General features: G+C 47.2%; 1 protein-coding gene across 1 annotated transcript in view; it reads right to left on the reverse strand.

Annotated features, from left to right (window-relative positions):
• Positions 1–3,796: 3,796 nt before the first annotated feature.
• GALNT15 (polypeptide N-acetylgalactosaminyltransferase 15) overlaps positions 3,797–19,781 on the reverse strand; it is a 43,231-nt gene continuing 27,246 nt past the window's right edge. Inside the window, exons 5-10 of the mRNA XM_043965587.1 lie at positions 18,729–18,846; positions 18,079–18,273; positions 13,764–13,895; positions 12,419–12,508; positions 10,289–10,435; positions 3,797–6,772 (exon numbers count right to left, since the gene is read on the reverse strand). Coding sequence (XP_043821522.1) covers positions 6,626–6,772; positions 10,289–10,435; positions 12,419–12,508; positions 13,764–13,895; positions 18,079–18,273; positions 18,729–18,846 — 829 coding nt within the window. The 3' untranslated portion in view covers positions 3,797–6,625. The remainder of the gene's footprint in view (positions 6,773–10,288; positions 10,436–12,418; positions 12,509–13,763; positions 13,896–18,078; positions 18,274–18,728; positions 18,847–19,781) is intronic.

Genomic DNA, 19,781 nt, shown 5'->3' on the forward strand with positions numbered 1-19,781 from the left:
CATGCAGGATGTTCTCTGGGAAGGGGCTACACACCCTTGTATGAGCCCCTGCTCCCTGCCTTGATGTCGTTCATGGTCAGAGCACAGGGTAAACACGGATAAGAATGGAAAACGGGGTGCAGCACAGGGACAGCCAATTCTGCACAGGGTCTTCTCTGAAGCTGGAGGGATCTCAAGACACCCCACAAAACGCACCATTCTGAGATAGTAAGGAAACACCATAAAATGAGGAATGTGGGGGGGGGCATAAGTGAGCCAGGCAACAACATATACGCCTGGCTTGGAATTCCATTGGCACCCTAATAGTTAAGCCTTAGGGATTCACCAGTCACTTCTAGATATTTCAGTAGATGTGTTTCCCCTGGCTTCTGTACTTTGGGGAAGAGGGCCTAGCACACCAACTCAAATAACTTTGTAAGCATTTTTAATTGAAATGTATGTGTTTATTCCCTAGTCTTTTCTGGGACCAGGACATGGCTTCGCTTCTCTTTATGACCTTCTTCTCCCTCAGAACAGGGCTGGGTAGTGCCATTCACACAACAAGCCCTCCATAAATGTTGACAGACTGCCGGGAACCCCATAGCTTCACTCCCCACAAATTTAGGAACAGAAACAATACCGAATCCAGTAACAACTGCAGGGGAATTACCAGGGGGGTGGACAGATGGTTAATGACTAGTTTGGAGTGTTAACAATTACCAAATTTAGATTGTCAAGCCTTCTTTATAGAAAACAAATCAGATTCATGCTTGTGTGGGCAAATAACTCTACCACAAAGAAACCACACGCCGTGTGGGAAAACTACAATCAGTGCTCAGACTGCTCAGGTCAACAGCACCAGGCTTTCTACACACCCATTGTTGGGTGTGGATCACAGCTCTCCCTCCCCCCCCCCCCAGCCTTCTGAGCTATTGTGTCTACTTCAGCACACTTTGTATCATGTGTATCTATGTGTCGTATCCCTGCCAGCAAAATTAAGTTCCCCGAAGACAAGGAGAGCATTTGTGAGATCTTCGTTGTCTCACGTAGCACAAATCCTTTCTATGTCTCCCCACCCCCATTTTGCCTATTGGGCTTTGTCATTATTAAAGCATATCAGTCCTGGACTAGACACGGGGCACCTTGCAAGGTGCCACTGGATGATGCCAATAAGCAGACAGCCTCCCTCCATAACACTGAGCAGTCTTACGTATCATGTGGAATTTTTTATCTTGCAGTTGTGTCCATTGGAGAAAAGGTCCACTGAATTAGGCAGTGTTGTGTAGGCTGTTTTGGGCTTTCCAGGAGAGTCTTGTCATTCCCTATCACTACTCACCCCCCCCCCCCAATGAAAATCTTCCATGGCTGCCCGTTGCTTCCAGGATCAAACCCTAACTGGCAGTCGAATACATCTCCAACCAACCTCTCTAGCCTCATTTCACATTCTTGTCCTTCACGCACTCTTATGCTCCAGACCAACTAGAATACTCTCCTTGGCCTCTGTGCCTTTCCAGAGACCCCCCCCCTTCAGGGAGTTTACATTCTACTTCTTAAAGGAGGAGCTAGTTCGAGGGTTTGTCAGTTCTTGGTGAGAGGTACAGTCAAGAGAAGGGACACATGCATTTCATTAGATGGACGTGGATACTTGAGAAACAAAGCGTCTCTTGCACCAGGTTGCTCTGTTCCCTGTTGGACTTATTCCCTCCTAGTGTCGGGTGAGAGGCCATGCAAAAAGGGGAGAGACGCTGGGGCCTTGTCCCATCTGAGGGCACTTGGCCCAGAGTAACAGCCTCACTCTTTGGCTTCTGCATTGGTTATGGCGGAAGGGAAGGGAGCCACCAACCTTGTGAGTTTTGAAAGGTCAGGAGGACACCCTGGCATCCTGGTGTGTCAGAGTCCATCCAGGTTTGTAGCCAGTACAGCCTTAATGTCCCAAGGAGTGACCCTTGAGAGTAGTGACCAAGACCCAGGTCAGCAGGGGCTGAGCTGGACTCGTCCAGCAGTTATGCTGCATCAGGATGTAAACTTAGTGGGACCCCATGTTATATAAGAATTGAGCTAAGTTTTGAGCCTCCTCTCCCCCAGTGATCTCCCCCAGTGACGTGCTATAGGGGGCAGTATGGAGATACTTGTGTTTTTTTCTTGATCTATCTTTGAAATAAATTTGTAAAAGCCAGAAGAAGAAGAAGAAGAAAAAGCAGGTTTGAGAAACTAGTTTTTTGAGTGAAGTAGATGGGTGAGGTCATCTGCTCACAGAGAGGGTTCAAGCTGGGTTTTTAAGGAAGGAGGAGCAGGTTTATAACAATTTCTGCAGAATGTATGATATATAGAGATAGAGAGAATTGAATCAAATAATTTCTCCATAGTACTGAGGGCCCAGTTGAAGTTTAGACGTCATGAACATGTGACATGAAGGCGACTTTTTCTTTTTTCTTTTTTTTTTTTTCCGTGGGACAAGGAGGGTTAAGTGACTTGCCCAGGGTCACACGGCTAGTAAGTGTCAAGTGTCCGAGGCTGGATTTGAATTCAGGCCCTTCTGAATCCAGAGCTGGTGCTTTATCCACTGCACCACCTAGCTGCCCCAAAGGTGACTTTCAATGGCCCCTCAAAAGTAGAGTTATCTTGGGATTGCAACGAGAGCAGGTTTATGGCAGTAAGAGGAGGGTCCTGTTACTGGGTAAAGAGCAAAGAATCAATCTGGAGTGTCAGGCTTGGAAGAGGAATGAGAAGATACTGACAGACTCTGCAAGAACATCCAGGTTTGATGAGTCAGCGTCATTGCTATGAAATCCAAAGCATGACTGTAAGCACTGACCACATAGATTCTTTGTGGTTGGACCACTCGGGTCCCTGGGTCCCCAGCCCCTAGCTCTCTCTTCCTCCCATCTCTCCTGGTCTGTCTCTCCTTTTTCCACACTCTCCAGCCCTCTCTCCTTCATTAACACCATCCCCCTGTTGCATGCCCTCAATACCTGCTCTCCATCTTTATACTAAAATGTTACATAAAACTATCTGTATGAAAACCAAAACATGTCTCAATAACCCCCCCTTTTTTTTTCTTTTTTTTGGGGGGGGCGGGGCAATGGGGGTTAAGTGACTTGCCCAGGGTCACACAGCTAGTAAGTGTCAAGTGTCTGAGGCTGGATTTGAACTCAGGTCCTCCTGAATCCAGGGCCGGCATTTTATCCACTGCGCCACCTAGCTGCCCCCAATAAACCCCATTTTTAAAGGGCCACTTAAATACATAACTTGGATTGTGATCGACATTTGTAGATGGGACTTGGAATTTGTTTTCCTTTTCTAAATTTGGAGCCTGGTCACTGGGCTTTCTCGAGGCCTGAGTGAAAGCAAAGAAAAGACTGACTCATTGACAAGCTAGAGGAGCCCAGATCAAAGCTAAGAGCCTCAATGAACCAGAAAACCCAAAGATCCTCTAGAATAGGTTAAAAATTTGATTTTTTTTTTTTAAAGGTGCTGTAAGGACTTAGGTTCTGAAGACCATTTCTGTTCAAAATAATGTCAAGGAAGGGCAGCTAGGTGGTGCAGTGGATAGAGCACTGGCCCTGGATTAAGGAGGACCTGAGTTCAAATCCAGCCTCAGACACTTGACACTTACTTACTAGCTGTGTGACCCTGGGCAAGTCACTTAACCCCAGTTACTTTGGGGGTGGTGGTGGTAATAATGTCAAGGAGTTGGTTAAACAGAGTGGACCAAGAAGCCCTTCATTCTTGTCTGTATCCTCTTCTTAATTACTATTAACCACAAAAGGTACAGTTGAAATAAACTTTTTATTTCATTATATTAATTTAACCCAGTAATTTCTGGTTCAAACACTTAAAATACCAATAGTAAAATTCGTGTAAAAATTAGAAATCTTTTCTCCTTCTTTCTTTACCTCTGAATAATCCCTACATAGTAGTTGTGGCAGACTTTTTCATGCCATCTTTCCGCACTCAGTTTTGGAATTGTTGCTGAGAATTTCAGGATTTCTTTCAAACTGAGATAAATCTAAAGTTAGGAAAAGGCGTTCGTCGTGCAGCGATTTTTTTCCTTTGAAGATAAAATAAGGCCGTCTGGAGCATAACACAGGGAAGAAGAAATGGATTGAATACTTAGCATGTATTGGAAAGTTAACGTGCCCACGTGACAGAAGTTGGGAGGAGAGCATCCCTTCAAGCCTGTAAAATCTGTTTGGTTTTACTCATTGGGAATACATTAGATTCATTCACTTCTTGCAGAAGATGGATGTCTTTGGAGGGAAGTTTCCAAATTCAGACATTCATGTTCTGAGAATGGGGGTGGTGCTCTATTTTAGGGAGAGCTGGATTATTTCATTCATGCTTTTGAAGAAGCAGGATAATCTGGCAATGGATTTAAGCAAAACTTGTACATTGTCATGTGGAGAGATTTCCCAATGAAGTTAACAAGCACTTATTAGGCGCTTTCTATTTACCAACCACTTTCTAGTCCATTGGTTTCCAGGATCCCTTGCTAAATGTGGTCAACCTCCTTCCCATTTGGGGGGTGGGTGGGGAGAGGGATCTACCTGCTCCTTCCTTTGAGAGCTTTGACCAGTTTCTGCTCCCCCTTGATAGAATATCCTCCCTCCCACTCCTCTCCAACCCACATCCTTGTTAAGGAGAATGCATCAATGCTTGCTCTCTCTCTATATTCATCATACTCAAAAGAATAGGGGTTAAAACTTTGTAGCCAACTATACTTTTTTTGGGTGGAGCTTTAGACTTGATTTCATTGATATAAGGAACTCCTGGTGGGAAAACTCTCCACAAATGCAGATCAACAAGCATTCAGACACTTGTAGGCATAGAAGTGTCTCTTGGAGGCACTGACAGGTTAAATAATTTGTCCAGGGTCACGTAGCTAATATGTGCTAGCTTTAACCCGGGTCTTACTGCCTTTGAGGCCAGCCTTTTATCCACTACACCTGGCTGCCAGCATCCATATATATACATACATAGACATGCCATTATGTGTGTGTGTATGTATGTACTAGTCTTGGAGAGAGTTGGGGGAGGCCCTGCAGGGTTAAATGATTTGTGTATGTGTCAGAAGCAGGACTTGAAGGACCCTTTCTTGGCGGCCCTATGAGTATACGTGTGTGTATGAATGATTCATTGCTTTCATAAGACACAGAACCATATGTATAACAGTATTAGAAACAGTGTTGTTTCACATTTTACCTCGGCTGCTGGGTGTGCCTGGCTCTGCTTTCTGGTTTCTGTCATAAGGGTTAAAATTGGAATAACAAATGACATCTGGTTGATTCACATGGGGGCCGGGGCCAGGTAGAGAGATGGGAACCTAGGTGCAGGGAAGAGAGAGGAGGCAGAAACAGTCTGAAGAGGCTGCCAGGTCTGGTAGAGGTACACTAGGTGCGCTAGGAGTCAGAGATGTCAGTTTTCTGCCACCAGATCACCATGGGACCCTCCAGTCCCTGCCTCTGCCTGTACAGGGGGACCCCAGTATCTTCCCTGTCTGCTTTTTTTTTTTTTTGGCGGGGCAATGAGGGTTAAGTGACTTGCCCAGGGTCACACAGCTAGTAAGTATCAAGTGTCTGAGGCTGGATTTGAATTCAGGTACTCCTGAATCCAGGGCCAGTGCTTTATCCACTGTGCCACCTAGCTGCCCCTCCTGCCTGCTTTACAAGGTGGTGTAGTGAGCATTCTGGGAGGCGGTGGAGGTGAAAGCACTGGAAACATACTGGCTTCCATCATTTTTATGAAAGGGGCTTTCATTGATCCGAATCAGCATCGTCCTAGATCCAGCTCATGATTCCCTTGAGGTCTGATTACTCAGCTAAGCCAGACACTCACTTAGAAGCTTTGCTGACTCCCGCCTCCCTCCTCCACCACCCCTTCCACAGCTCCTCAGCAGGAGCCTTTGATTGTCTCTCCCCAAGGATGTAGGCAATGTCCTAAGTCCACAGACTTGGAGCTAGAAGGGACCTCAGAGGTCTTTCAACCCGATCTCTGAGGCCAAAAGAGGTAAAGGGGTTTGTTCAAGGTGGCCATATTTGGCCAGGAAGGGGATTCACTGGACAAAACCTGTTTCTCCTTCACGTCCTGTCATCACAGGCCACAGAGATGACCGGGAGGGACTCGGGCCAAATAAGTCAATCCATTAGATGCCCGTGCCCTGTGTAGGCTCGGTCGGAGATGATGTCAGATGTGAAGATGGTGGATTTAAGACGGGGCAATCTTGTCATCCTGACAGCTGAGCTCAGTAGCTGTCCAGACATTCTCTTTCTCACAGCGGCAAAGAATACGCATCCTCTTGGGCAGCCAGAAGCGACGTCAGATTGACCACCAGAGATTTTGCTCATTTCCTGGACATCTGCCAGCATTATAGGATTGTAGGCTTGGGTTGGAAGGGACCTCAGAGGCCGTGTTCTCCGACCCTCTCATTTTACAGATGAGGAGATTGAGGCCTCAAGCAGGAAGTACCATGGCCAAGGTCCCACGGGCAGGAAATGGGTCTTGTGCCTCCGAGCTCCTTTCGCCGCTGCTATTGTCCAAGCCGCCAGAGAGCTTGGTCAAAGGCGCCTTTTCTTCTGGAGTCTTGGGCTGTGTCGAGGCCTTTGCAGACCTTCCCTGAGGCCAAGCTTCTGGCTGGTGTTCCTGGTGCTCATCGCTGGTCCACGGCCTGGATGCGGTCAAACCTCCATGCCTGGTTGGCTTTTCCATCACACAGCTGCAAAGACAAGCTTTTCTCACGGTCCCTCTCTACAGCTTCTATGCATTTCCCAGAAAGGATGTGGACAATCATTCCATTCTAGAAAAGAAAAAAGGAAGCATCCCCACCTTGTTTATCCACTCAGAAAGCATGGCTTAGAAATCTATGTGCCAGGGCAGCAGGTGGCGCAGTGGATAGAGCACAGGCCCTGGAGTCAGGAGGACCTGAGTTCAAATCCGACCTCAGACACTTAACACTTACTAGCTGTGTGACCCTGGGCAAGTCACTTAACCCTAATTGCCTCACCAAAATAAAAAAGAAAAGAAAAGAAATCTATGTGCCAGGCACCAGGGATCCAGAGACCAGAATGGAGCCCCTGCCTCCCAAAATGTTCATTTATCAGCTATTAACATCTGTCATTTATTCAGTCAGTCAAGAAACATGAAGCGCATCTGATGTGTCAGATGTTGGTAAACACTGGGGAAACCAAAAGAGGTGCATTTAACAGAGAGAACCAGGTATGCGGATAAGTAAATATAAAAATTTGTGGAGCCCAAATCTTGCTACCTGGCTTTTCCCTCCCCAAGATTTAAAAAAAAAACCCAAACAAAACCAAAAACTACCACCATTCAATATGATTTCATTTGTCCCATTGTCAAATTTTCATCATAGATTCAGAGGTGAACCTCAGGGGTCATCGAGTTCAACTTCCTCACCTTATAAATGAGAAAACTGAAGCAGGCAGAGGTTAAGTGACTCGCTTAGGGTCACACAGCTATTAAGTATCTGAGGCAGGATTTGAACTCAAGTCTTCTGATTCCAAATCCAGGACTCTACCCACTATGCTATACTGCCTCATAGTCAAAGCAAAAAAGGATATTTCCAACAACTGTGAATAAAAAAAATAAATAAATAAAATTGTGATTTGGCCTGTTGGAAGATTCTGGTCCCATAAACAAGACGTTCCATCTCCAGGCTGCCTGTCCATCATGCCTGGAACGCTCTCCCTTCTCAGCACTGCCCACTGGCTTCCCTGGGGTCTCCACATGCTCTTCAGGAACCCAGGGTCTTCCACTCTTGTGGAGGACTAACATATTATGGAACCTAACAGAATCCTCCTCTCTTCTTCAGGATTAGAGAGGGCCCCTTAGGGATGTTAGCAGGATTGTTGGTTAAAGGAGATTCCAGCCAGACTGCCCCCTCTACTACACTGTGACATTTGGGCTCGCTTCATTCCTGTCATTTCGCTGGTTCAGCCTCCAGAAGGGGTTTATTCACTTCTTGGAAAGCTGAATCAACAATAGCTTGTTTGCCTAAGATTCCTGTCATAAATGGAAGCAGGCCCACCAGATTCCCACTTGAATTACCCACTTATCCAAACAAAAAACAAAAAACCAGAAACTTAGTTCCATATTAAACCTTTTGTTTTCCCTCTTTGATGCTACCTTGTGGCTCCCTGGTTTCCCTCAGATCCCAACTAAAACCTGGCCTTCTACGAGAAGCCTTTCCCCCTCCATCCCCACCAAGGCCAGTGCTTTTTCCCAGAAACTGACACCACTGCATTCTGTTCTGTGTCCCCTTTCTAGAATCTGACCACCTTGAGGTCAGGTAATGGTGTTTGCCTGGCACACAGTAAGTGTTTAATGGATGCCTGTTGATTTGTTGTTATTAAATCAGGTGAGGTTGTTGCTTGCTTTCTTTTTGTTTGTTTGTTTGTATTTGTTTGTTTTTTGTTCTTTTTTTGGTGAGGCAATTGGGGTGAAGTGACTTGCCCAGGGTCACACAGCTAGTGAGTGTCAAGTGTCTGGGGCTGGATTTGAACTCAGGTCCTCCTGAATCCAGGGCTGGTGTTCTATCCACTGCGCCACCTAGCTGCCCCTGCTTGCTTTCTTAATAGGTGGGGGAGAGACTGGAGAGAGGGAGAGAATTTGGAACTCAAATTTTTTTTAATGTTAAAAATAATAATTTTTTTTTTAAAAGGGAAGAAAACTAGAACTCACCACCATGATTAATGGACTGGTCACTCTTGTGTAACTTTGTAGAAATTGTGATTGCTTTCAGGAAGCAACTCAGACAATAATAATAACTAGCATTTGTATAGCATTCACTGTGCCAAGCTGTGCTGAGCACTTTAAAAATATCTTCTTTGTTTCTGACAAAACTCTAGAGCTGAGTTCCATTATTATTTCCATTTTATAGTCGAAGAAACTGAGGCAAAGAGGTTAAGTGATTTGCCAAAGGCAAGTAGAAGCTGGTAAAGGCCATGATTCTAACTCAGGTCCAAACTTTGTGTTCATTCATACATTGCACTGCTCTGGTGGGGCGCTAGATGACTCAGTGGTTAGAGTCCTGGCCCTGAAGTTGGGGGGACCTGAGTTCAACTATCACCTCAGACACTAGTTTAGTCACTTAACCCCAATTGCTTTAAACATCCTGGGCTATCTCCAGTTATCCCGATCTATGTATTACCACTGGACCCAGATGGATCTGGAGGAGAGAGTGAGGTTGGTGTCCTTGCACAGCTCTCCCTCACTTAAATCCAATTCACTGCAAGTCATGACATCACCCAGGTGTCCTGGTCCTCTTCAAGAATGAAAACAAAAGGGGCAGCTAGGTGGCAAAGTAGATAGAGCACCAGCCCTGGAGTCAGGAGTACCTGAGTTCAAATCTGGCCTCAGACACTTAACACTTACTAGCTGTATGACCCTGGGCAAGTCACTTAACCTTCATTGCCCCACCAAAAAAAAAAGCTAAACAGAGGTGTTTACATTTGATGCTGGGGGCATTAGGAAGCCCCCAGAGTTTACAGAATAGGGAGTGGTGGGGTCAGATGGACATGTCAGGAAAATAACCGGCAGCCATATGGATGGACCGGAGGGGTGAGGGCCTTGAAGCAGAGTGACCAGTTAGGAGGCTGCAGCAACAATGAAGGCAAAAGGGAAGGAGAGCTGAACTGAGGTGGCCACTGTGTGAGTGTAGAGGAAAAGGGGGTGGAGGTGAGAGATGGAGAGAGAGGAACGGCAACAGTGAGCAGTGATCGGATATGTGGCACGAGGAAATACCCCCAGTGCTAAGGGCGCAGGTACAAAGAAGGGCAAAAACCCATCCCTACCTTCAAAGTGCTTACATTCTAATTGTGCATGAGTGGATTGCTGCTATCATCAAGAAGGTGGGGGCCTGGGGAAGGACCCTCAGACCTGACAGTTAAGAGAGCCTGATGAGTCAACATCAGTAACCACATTGTTGGATATTGAGGGCAGGCACCAGACTGCAGAGATGTCTAGATCATTGTGGGGAAGATGTCCTCGCTGGTGCCCCTAAAATCGTGCTCCCTCATTCAATTCCACTCCCCCCAACCACTCACTCTCAGTGTCAGAGCTGTCCTAAGTACCCCGAGATTCCAAGGAGCCAGTACCTTTCTTCAACAGAGTCAAGGTTATCTGGATTTACCAAGAACATTCGCTTTGCCTTTTGACTGTGGGTGACTTAACCTGGTGAACAAAATAGGAGCAACAGAGATGAGCTTCTCCATCCTAAAAGCCCCGAGTCTGCAGAGCCCCCCGAGCTAGCTCTTGGCTGCATCTCTGCCAGCCTCCTCCCAGGTGGACTCCGTACCTCCTGAACGTCCCAGTGCTGCCTCTGGAAGGAGTGAGTCTCCTCTGTGCAGTTCTGGAGAATCACCCGGCCTTCTAGGTTCACGGTCAAGCAGAGCGTGGGGTCCTGTCCACAGCTGATTTGCTTCTTGCTGGTGTATTCCAGGTGCTGCAAGGAAGAGTATGTTCATTAGTGGGGCTGCCAAGATGCAGGTGTTTGGTGGTTTTGCTACATGGCTTTTCCCCCCTTCTCTTTTTTTATCCTTTCTTATAAGTAATGGCTTGCTGGGTTAGGGAGCTAGGTGGCACAATGGATAGAGCACCCTGTCTGAAGTCAGGAAGACCTGAGTTCAAATCCAGCCTCAGACTTACTAGCTGGGTGACCCTGGGCAAGTCACTGAAGCCTGTTTGCCTCAGTTTGCTCATCTGTAAAAATGAGGTGGAGAAGGAATTGGCAAATCACTCCAACCTCTCTGCTAAGAAAACCCCAAATAGGGTCATGAAGAGTTGGACACAACTGAAAAAGCATTGAACAGCAACTGCTGGGTTGGGGAAAAGGGAGGGAAATTTTCAAGAATTGAAAGTGATTTAAAAAGAGGGGATGTATGTGTGTGTGTGTGTGTGTGTGTGTGCGTGCGCGCGTGTGTGTGTGTACACATATTTCATAAACATATATATAATATATAAAGAGAGAGAGAGCATGGCCACTGAGACCACCTCCAGACCACTCTGTCTCCCAGGGGGACTAGCCAGGGTTTCATGAAATGCAACTCAATGTGAGAGAGAGAGGGGGGGGGGAGGGAGGAATCCTACTCCCACCCATAGATTTAGAGCTAGACAGGAGCCCAGTGGTTCTTTTTTTTTTTTTGGTGGGGCAATGGGGGTTAAGTGACTTGCCCAGGGTCACACAGCTAGTATGTGTCAAGTGTCTGAGGCCGGATTTGAACTCAGGTACTCCTAAATCCAGGGCCAGTGCTTTATCCACTGTGCCACCTAGCTGCTCCCCACAGTGGTTCTTTATCCCTATTTCCTCATTTTGCAAATGAGGAAACTGAGGCCCAGAATGGAGGAGTGACTTGCCAAAGGTCACACATGACTTAGTAGCAGCACGACTGTGATTCAGACACTACTGGTCGTGTAGCCGTTCAATCTTTCTGAGCTGCGGTATCCTCACCTGTAAAACAGAGAGAATACCAACCTCCCAGGGAGGTTGTGATGAGCTGCTGTGATGAGCACAGACCATCTCTGAATGTCAGGTTCTATGATCTCATCACCTTTCTGTTAGCTGGCCCGTGGAAGCGAATGGAGCGTGGATTAAGAGTCGGGAGACCTAGGTACAAGCCATAGGCCTGTGGGATTTGGGAGCCTTCTCATTTTACAGGGGCCCAGAGAAGTTCAGTGACACGTCAGAGTTCGCACAGGTGGGCTTTGAACTGGGTCCTCTGACTCCAAGCCACGGGCTCATTTCCACTGTACCCACTCTACCCACCGTGGGTCTGCCATTTAATTGATGTGTGTTTTCGGGGAGTTCTTCACTTCCTAATTCAGCCCGAGTTTGCCCATCTGTAAAATGGGGTTGTCATGCACTCATAGCCTCAGTGAGTGGGATGGGAAGTAGGAGTGGGCTGTGAGGATTAAACAAGACGGTGTTTGTGAAGGGCCTCTCTGGCTCCATTCCCAAGTAAGATGTCATTGTTACTATTGGTGCTAGAACCCTGACATGGGGATAGGGTCTGGCCCATGGGGCACTGCTGAGAAGGATAAGTCACGTGGGGTGTCACAGTGCAGAGGGCCAGATATTCAGTCTGCATTGAAGCACAAGGACTCTGGATGTGTGTGTGGGCAGGAGTGAGAGCTCGTAAAAGGAGAGGTGTTAGGTGGGCAGAGGACCTCAGCTGGAATCCCAGCTCTGCTATGTCCTGTGTGGCCTGGGGCACATTCCAGCCCCTCTCTGAGCCTCTGCCCACTCCTCTCTCAAATGAGGGAGTGGGATTGCATCATCTCCAGGATCCCTTTACTTGTCATCTACGATCCTGCGGTGAATGGTGGGGCACCGAAGATGAGGTTCAGCTGCTTGACCATTTCACCTTGGGCCGGCTCTCTGATCTGGATGAAACCATGACCCCACCCCTCACCCCCTCCACCCCATTACCTGTTGCTGTCGGCCGTCACTGCAGGGAGAGAGTGTCACCAGGTTTCCAGATGCACAGTCTACACAGGAGCCAACTCCAGAACTATAGAGCTGAAAACAGCGATTAAGGAAATGACCCCCAAGCCAATAATGACCCAGCAACTCTCTTATATGGACTAGCCTCCCTTGCTCCTCTGTGTAAACCCTGGGGTACAAAATCCAGTTCACAAACACATAGCAGGGTCAAGCCAAAGAATGCTACAAAGTAAAAACTTTAATGTGGAACCCCCAGTAAAATGAAGGATGGTCTAACCATCCACAGCTCAAAATAAAGTGGATGAAAAATGCCCGCTGCTCAGATTATGATGTGCAACTGAATAGGCAGCCCATAAATTTAGTCTGCTTGTCTCTCTAATCTTGGACAGTCAGCAGAGATAGGAAATGAGCTGAGCTCACAGGTAAAGGAGACCAGGTTGTGCTGAATTTGGGAAATGGCAGAGGCTTTCAGACATTCCAGGTTGCCCAGTGGGCCAAAAGTCCTACCCCTTTAACAATATTCTGCTGCTGATTCAGATGGTTTCTGATCAAAAAGAACATTTTTTAAGCACCTACTTTCCCATCACTGGGAATCCAAAGACAAAACTTAAACATACAAACAAGGAACACAGAAGAATCCAAATGATAAGTAACCAAAGGCAACAGAAAGGAGCACGCTGAGTGTTAATCGGCTACAGTTCGGCACTAATACCCACTGGCATGCTAGCAATTACCCATAAGGCACGACGAGGGTTATGGATGGTTAGAAAGAGCGGGTGAGCAGGAGAGGTGACTGGTGGTCACCCTGGTAGCTACCGTAGTACTCCTGAGGGACCAAAAGCAAAACAAGACAGGAAAGTTTCTAGAGTCTTGGGGGACTGCTTTAGGATGGAAAGAACCATACTGAGTGCGAAAGCTTGGAGAGGCTTCCTTCTGAATTCGTTGTGGGGGCCCTGCTCTACTTAAAACACTGAGCTCCGAGAGTAGCCAGAGCTCTGGGAAAACTCACAGGGAAGCACAGCAGCGTCTCTAGTGCTGTCCTAAAAGGCATCCGGAACATCAGCCAAGGCTCTATTCAAAGGCTCCCTCCTTTAAGAGGCCTTTCGTTATTCCTCCAGTTGTTAGCCAGCTCCCCTCCCCACAGCCTGCTGTTTTCTGTAGACAGCCTGTCTTTTATCTATCCACAACACATCTGTGAGGTCCTTGAGATGGCTTCATTCTTTGATTTTATATGCTCAGCACCTAGGCCTGTGCCAGGCCCTTACGGCCCCTTACTAAGTGCTAGATGGATGGATTCTGTCCTTTCTCCTTCCCTGGGGTTAACTCTTACCTTTCCAGAGAATCCTGGCTTGTGTTCGGAGGGGTACAACTCCGGGGAGAGATTGGACAGAAACCAGTGGAAGGTCCTGCAGCCCAGCCTTTTTTGCAGCTGAAGCCGCTCGCTGCAGTCTTGTTTCTCAGCCTGGAGGAGAGAACATAAGGAGCAAAGTCAATGCCGGATAGATAAGAGCACAACTGTAGAGAGGCCGAGGCCTTGTTTTGACTCTTCTTTGTGTCCCTGGTGCATAGCCCAGTACCTGACACACAGCAGGCGCTTCATAATTGTTGGCTTGCAGGATAATTAATTACTTCCAGACCACTTTCAGAGCACCCAGCTGTACCCTCAGGCTAGGCTTTTAAAAGGAGAATGAGCCAGAGAAGGAGACTAGACCTGAGACAACCAGAGGTGTCAGTCAAAAACAGACACTGGTTATTTAGAGGGGAGCTTGGGAATCAGCTGGTAAATTGCGTAGGCTCAGGAGGGGTAATTCTCGGACCACAGCAAGAGTTCCTGGGCAGCTAGGTGGCGCAGTGGACAGAGCACTGGCCCTGGATTCAGGAGTACCTGAGTTCAAATCTGGCCTCAGACACTTGACACTTACTAGCTGTGTGACCCTGGGCAAGTCACTTAACCCCCATTGCCCCACAAAAAACAAACAAACAAAAAAACAAGAGTTCCTGGGGGGGGGGGGTGTGCAGGGCTAGCATCAAATTAAATTAAAATATTACCTCAGACACCTGGCATTTTACTGACACTGTTGAACTCTGAACCCTGAGTTTTTCCCCTTTTGGGAGATTCCAGACTGGGGTAATATAAGCACTATGGAGGTCCATGGATTGGTGGTTCTCACTAGAGGGAGAAAGACTGACTTTATGAACCAAGAGCAGTTTTCCCTTGGGGTTAGGGGGTAAGCCTCCATCCAAAAACAGTATTACAAATTTAGGGGCTGAGTTAGAAGCAGAACTAGAGAGATGGAGATAGAAGTAGGGTTAGATTCAGAATTAGGGACAAGCCCCCAGGGAAGATGGAGGCCCATCAAAAGGGAAGGACTTAATTCTTTGGGGGGGGGCAGCTTTGATGTCTTGTTAGCCAAGATGCTTGCAGGGGAGGTGAGGGCCTTTTGCCATGGAGTTCTAAACACAAGGAAATACTGGGGTTCCTAAGAGACATCCCTGTTGTGTGTGGGGGGGGTGTGGGGGCGTGATCCAAAGGGCGTAATTATTGAAAGGCCCCCAAGACTGAACCCAGTCTGTATAAATAAATCCAGAGCTGTAGGGCTGGGCCGTGGGTACTGCTGCTGCTGCTACCGGTGGTGGCGATGAGGAGGGTAACTACACACCATATAGCACTTTGGTGAAAGCAAAAGTAAGAGGGAAATTAAGCCGAACACAATCTGTGCGGGAAGTCCAACAACAAAGCCCGGCTGGATTTATTTTCAGATGCATTCTTCCTACTGGCCAGCAGATGGCTCCCTTCACCTTATGAATGAACGAGTTAATATTCCAGAAACTGGAAATTAACCAAGGCTTCTTTCTGTTAAAGGAGAAAGGTGTGTCTTATAATAAATAGGCAACGTAAGAAAAAGAGGTTGGGAAATAGTAACACTTTATGTTTGTATAAGGCTCTGGTGCTTTTCAGCGACTCCCCATATATGCTGTGTTCCTCTAAATAACCCCGAGTGGGGAGGGGGGAGGGCAGCTTTATTAGCCCATGGTTGGATATCAGGAATCGATGATTTGGATGGGGGAGTTTTATATTTTAAGGGGAGCTGTGTGGTGCAGTGGGTCCCCAGGCAGAGGGCATGGGTTCAAATTTTGACAGTGAACCAAGCTTTGTGCTTGGACATTGGGTGGGGTTAGACAGCCTCTGGGATTCATTCTGGTTCTGAATCCATGGTCTTATGACTTACCCAAAGCTACATAACTAGTAAATGGTTCAGCTTGACCGAGGCTAGAAGGTAACATTAAGTGGTACAAAAAACCTGAGCTGGTTCGATTAGGGGGAGGGGGGGGGGTGTTGATCCTAGGATTTCATTACTCTGGAGACTCCTACTGTTGGACCCCCTTCTCCCAATGCACTTGACATTTTAGCTGTGCAGGGGCACTGAGAGGGTAAACGAGCCCAGGAGGTTATAGCAAGTCTTCCTGACCCTCAGGCCCAGGGGCTCCTTGTCTGCTATGCTAGGATGATGCTGTGATGCCTTGATAGAATGTGGGTTCGAATCCCAATTCTGTGAATGAATAGCTTTGTGATTTTGGAGAAGTCCTTTTGCCTTTTAAGATGCCGGGTCCTGGGACAGCAAGGTGGCTCAGTGGAGAAAGCACTGGCCCTGGATTCTGGAGGACCTGAATTCAAATCCAGCCTCAGACACTTGCCACTATCTGTGTGACCCTGGGCAAGTCACTTAACCCTCATTGCTCCACCAAAAAACCAAAAATATGGTAGATCCTCAGTTTCCTCATGTGTACCATGGAGGGCTCTGAGTAGGTGATTTCTAAAATCTCTCCTAGCTGCAACACACTGCCCCTCATCTGTCGAAGTAGCCAGAGGGCAGGAGTGGCATATGAACTTATGTAAATTATTTAAATGATAATGCATTTCAAGTGGAAGCCAACCTCATGTGTTTGCCAAGCATATGTCATTTCAGCCTGTCTGGCTCAATAGTAACACTTGGGTGATTAAAGAAAATGCTTCCAAACCCAAAAGAAAAGTCTGAGCCAAAATCCTGTCCTCAAATTGGGGTGTCTGGCAAGCTAGCCTGGAAGTGCCCTGTGATACCCAAAAGCAAACACCGTACTTTCTTATCCTGGTATGTGAAGAAAAGAGATGTTATTGATCAATAGCTAGGAAACTGAGAATCAGTGTGGTGGAGTGGAAACAGTATTAAGGGTGGAGTTTAGAGACCTGGGTTTGAATCCTACTCATAGAGAGCCATAACTAGGGTAAGGCAACTGCTGCTTTAGCCCAGAGCACAGAATTTGAAAACACCTACAGTCCTTCAGAAGCAGAGTAGAAGCAACAGAATTTAGCATCTATTTTGTTTTATTTTAGTTTGGACCTATAATTTAATTGGGTATAGGGAGCTTCCTTATTCTACCAATTCAGATCAATAGCAACTGCACAACTTAGAGTCGTAGGGTTACCTGAGGGCAGTGAAAAGTTAAGTGACTTGCCCAGGGTCACACAGCCAGCATGGGTTAGAGGCAGGACTTGAGCCCCGTAGGTCATCCTTACTCTGAGGCCAGCAGCTCTGTCCAGTATACCACACCACTATATCACACAGCCTCTCAGAATCTAGTTGGCAGGAATAATTTGCTCTAATAATAAGCCACCAGAGGGCCCTCTGCTACACAACTGGACCCCAGGTGAGTTTCTCTTCTGTCCTCTCCTATCCCTGACCTCCCCAGGGCTCTTTCATCTTTCTGAGCCTCACTTCCTTAGCAAAATTAGAGACACCATTTGGATGGGCTAGCTTAGGTTGCAAAAACTGCCAGTTACAGCTATGCTTTCACCCTATATGCCTGGCATACAGTAGATGCTCAATAAATGCTTATTGATGGACGTTTACTGGCCCCGTGACCACCTACCAGCAAGTCACAAAGACTCAAGTGCAATTGAGTCTCCTCATCTGCAAAATGGGCATGCTGTAAATCTTAACGGCCACATAAATGTGAATTATTGTTATGGCCAACTTTGCTCTCCTGGATGAATGCCCAGCATTGTGAGTATCCAAGCAAAGATTATTAGAGTCCCCTGACTGCTTTGCTTTTGTTATTTTTTTAAAATCTCTGGCACATAGTAAGTGTTTGATAAATGCTTGCTGATTGATTGATTGACAAGATCACTCCCAGTCCAGTTGTTTGCTTGGGAATTCTCTCCTTTGGTGGGAAGTTGAACTAGAGAAACTTTAAGGGTCGATGGCTGTAAGATTCTGTGTTTTTATTGGAATGCCTGTACATCACAAGCAAGGTACAATACAGGCAGGATGAGAACCCGTGTGGTTGTAGAAGGAGTCAGAAAGACTTGGGTTCGAATCTCACTTCTGCCCCTCAGTACCCATGTGACTTTAGGCTAGTCACTTAACCTCTTTGTCCACTGGTTGTCTCATCTGTAAGAAGACAGGCACATTGGTGGCCTTTAAGGTCCCTTTCTTCTCAAGATCTGTGATCCCATGACATCCCAAATGAGGGCAGATGGGGATCTGCGGGTACTGGTGCCAATCCGCTGGACTCCCTTGCTCCCTTCCTCGCCCCTTTCTCCAGTGGGAAAAGTCTCGGAGACAGAGAAGCAGACAAATGGAGCCAGGTGCAGGAGTGACCCTTACCTGGCTCAGAGAGAAAGCCTTAGGACTGTGCTGGTAGAAGGTGCCCTTGAAGGAACCCAGCCACGTCTCCACAATTCGGATCTTGTTCCTCAGGGCTGCTTCTTGGTCAGGGGTGGCATTGGGGAGCTGGTTGCGGTAGACATGCCCCACTCGGGAGCAGGGAAGGATTTCTACGGAGCCTCCACAGAGCCAAACCTGCCGGGAAGGTGAAAAGGAAAAAGAAGATTCTCTTATGTTCCTTCTTTGAGGGTCTAACAAATGATAAGCAGAGGAAGGATGGCAAATTAGACTCTTTAGGCCAGAGGGGAATTTCCCAAACTGGAGCCTGTGGCAGGGCCAGGCTGTGGTGAGGGAGCAGGGTGCCCCAGTGGTCCGGGATGAGAGGAGGCAGTCGACTCTCCACGCTGTTGTGTTAAGGCAGCTGGGGTGGAGGTGACGGGCAGGGGACGATCGTCAGGAGGTCCTCTGGAAGCTGTGGAAGGTGCCAAAAGGCATGGCAGGGTCCTTCGATGCCCACAGTTTTCTATCTCTGGACCAACTGTATTTCGGATGCCCCCCACTGTGATTCATTTCTAATGTACGTTCACTGAAAGCACAGACGTGTTTTTGCAGTCTGGATGGGAGCCCCCACTGTGTTCTTCAGCCCTTACCCTTAGGGAGAGCTCCAGGTTTTCACTCCCCCAAATGGACATGAGAGAATCATATGCTCCGGTGTTCTGAAAGTAATGCCGGTCAATGGCCACAACTCCACCTGGCACCACGGGGCTCCTGGTTGTAGAAGAGGGGAGAGGGATGCATTACTTAGAAGGGTGAGCGCAGCAACTTCTTCTGAGAGTATGAAGAGGGCTTGTCGCCCTCTGCCCCCATAGCAAGGCATTCACTCAGCAAGCATTTGCTAGGTGCTGCTCAGTGCTGGGGTGACAGAGAAATAAACAGTCCTGTCCTTAAGGGGCTCACGCTCTGCCCTTTGCTCCGAGTTCTTCAGCACCCATAGGTGGGCCGAGCTGCGTTATCTCACTCCTACATTGAAGGGTCTGTGACTAGTTGGAGAATGAGAAAAACATTCTTGTTTATTCATTCTCTATCTATCTATTTGTCTATCTGTGTATCCATTTATCTGTCTGTCTGTCTTTCCATCTGTCTGTATACCTATTCTTCCTCTCCGTTCTACTTCCTTTCATGTATCTTTCTGTCTGCTCTCTATCTCTTCTATCATCTGTATTTATTTCTCTTTTCTGTTTGCCTCTGTTCTATCTCTCTATCTCCTCTCTCCTCTTTTTATCATCTCTCATCATTTAGCATCCAGCATGATGTATGGTACACACAGTAGATGGGTCATAAGGACTTGTTGAAATGCAGTGAAAAGTATATAAAAAGATAGTGAGCCCATGTCCTTGACATCTGTCAAGAGCCTTGGTCATGGGATAAAGCAAAAGTGGGTCTCTGTCTGGGATTCCCCATCATCTTGAATAGTTTTAGGGCTTATAGGACTCAGAGATGGAAGAAATCCTGGAGGGCACTTAGTCCAATATCCTCATTTTATAGAAGACAAAACTCAAGCCCAGAGAGGGAAAGGGATTTGCCCAGAGTCATAGTTTGCTGTGAGAGATCCAGGGTTCATATCCTGGGCCTTTGATTTTAAGCCCAGTGTGCTTTTCCTCGTGTCTAGATGAAAGTGGGAGAGGAATTGATTTTGTTCCCAC

The sequence above is a fragment of the Dromiciops gliroides genome, chromosome 5, assembly GCF_019393635.1.
Source record: "Dromiciops gliroides isolate mDroGli1 chromosome 5, mDroGli1.pri, whole genome shotgun sequence".
Classification (NCBI taxonomy): domain Eukaryota; kingdom Metazoa; phylum Chordata; class Mammalia; order Microbiotheria; family Microbiotheriidae; genus Dromiciops; species Dromiciops gliroides.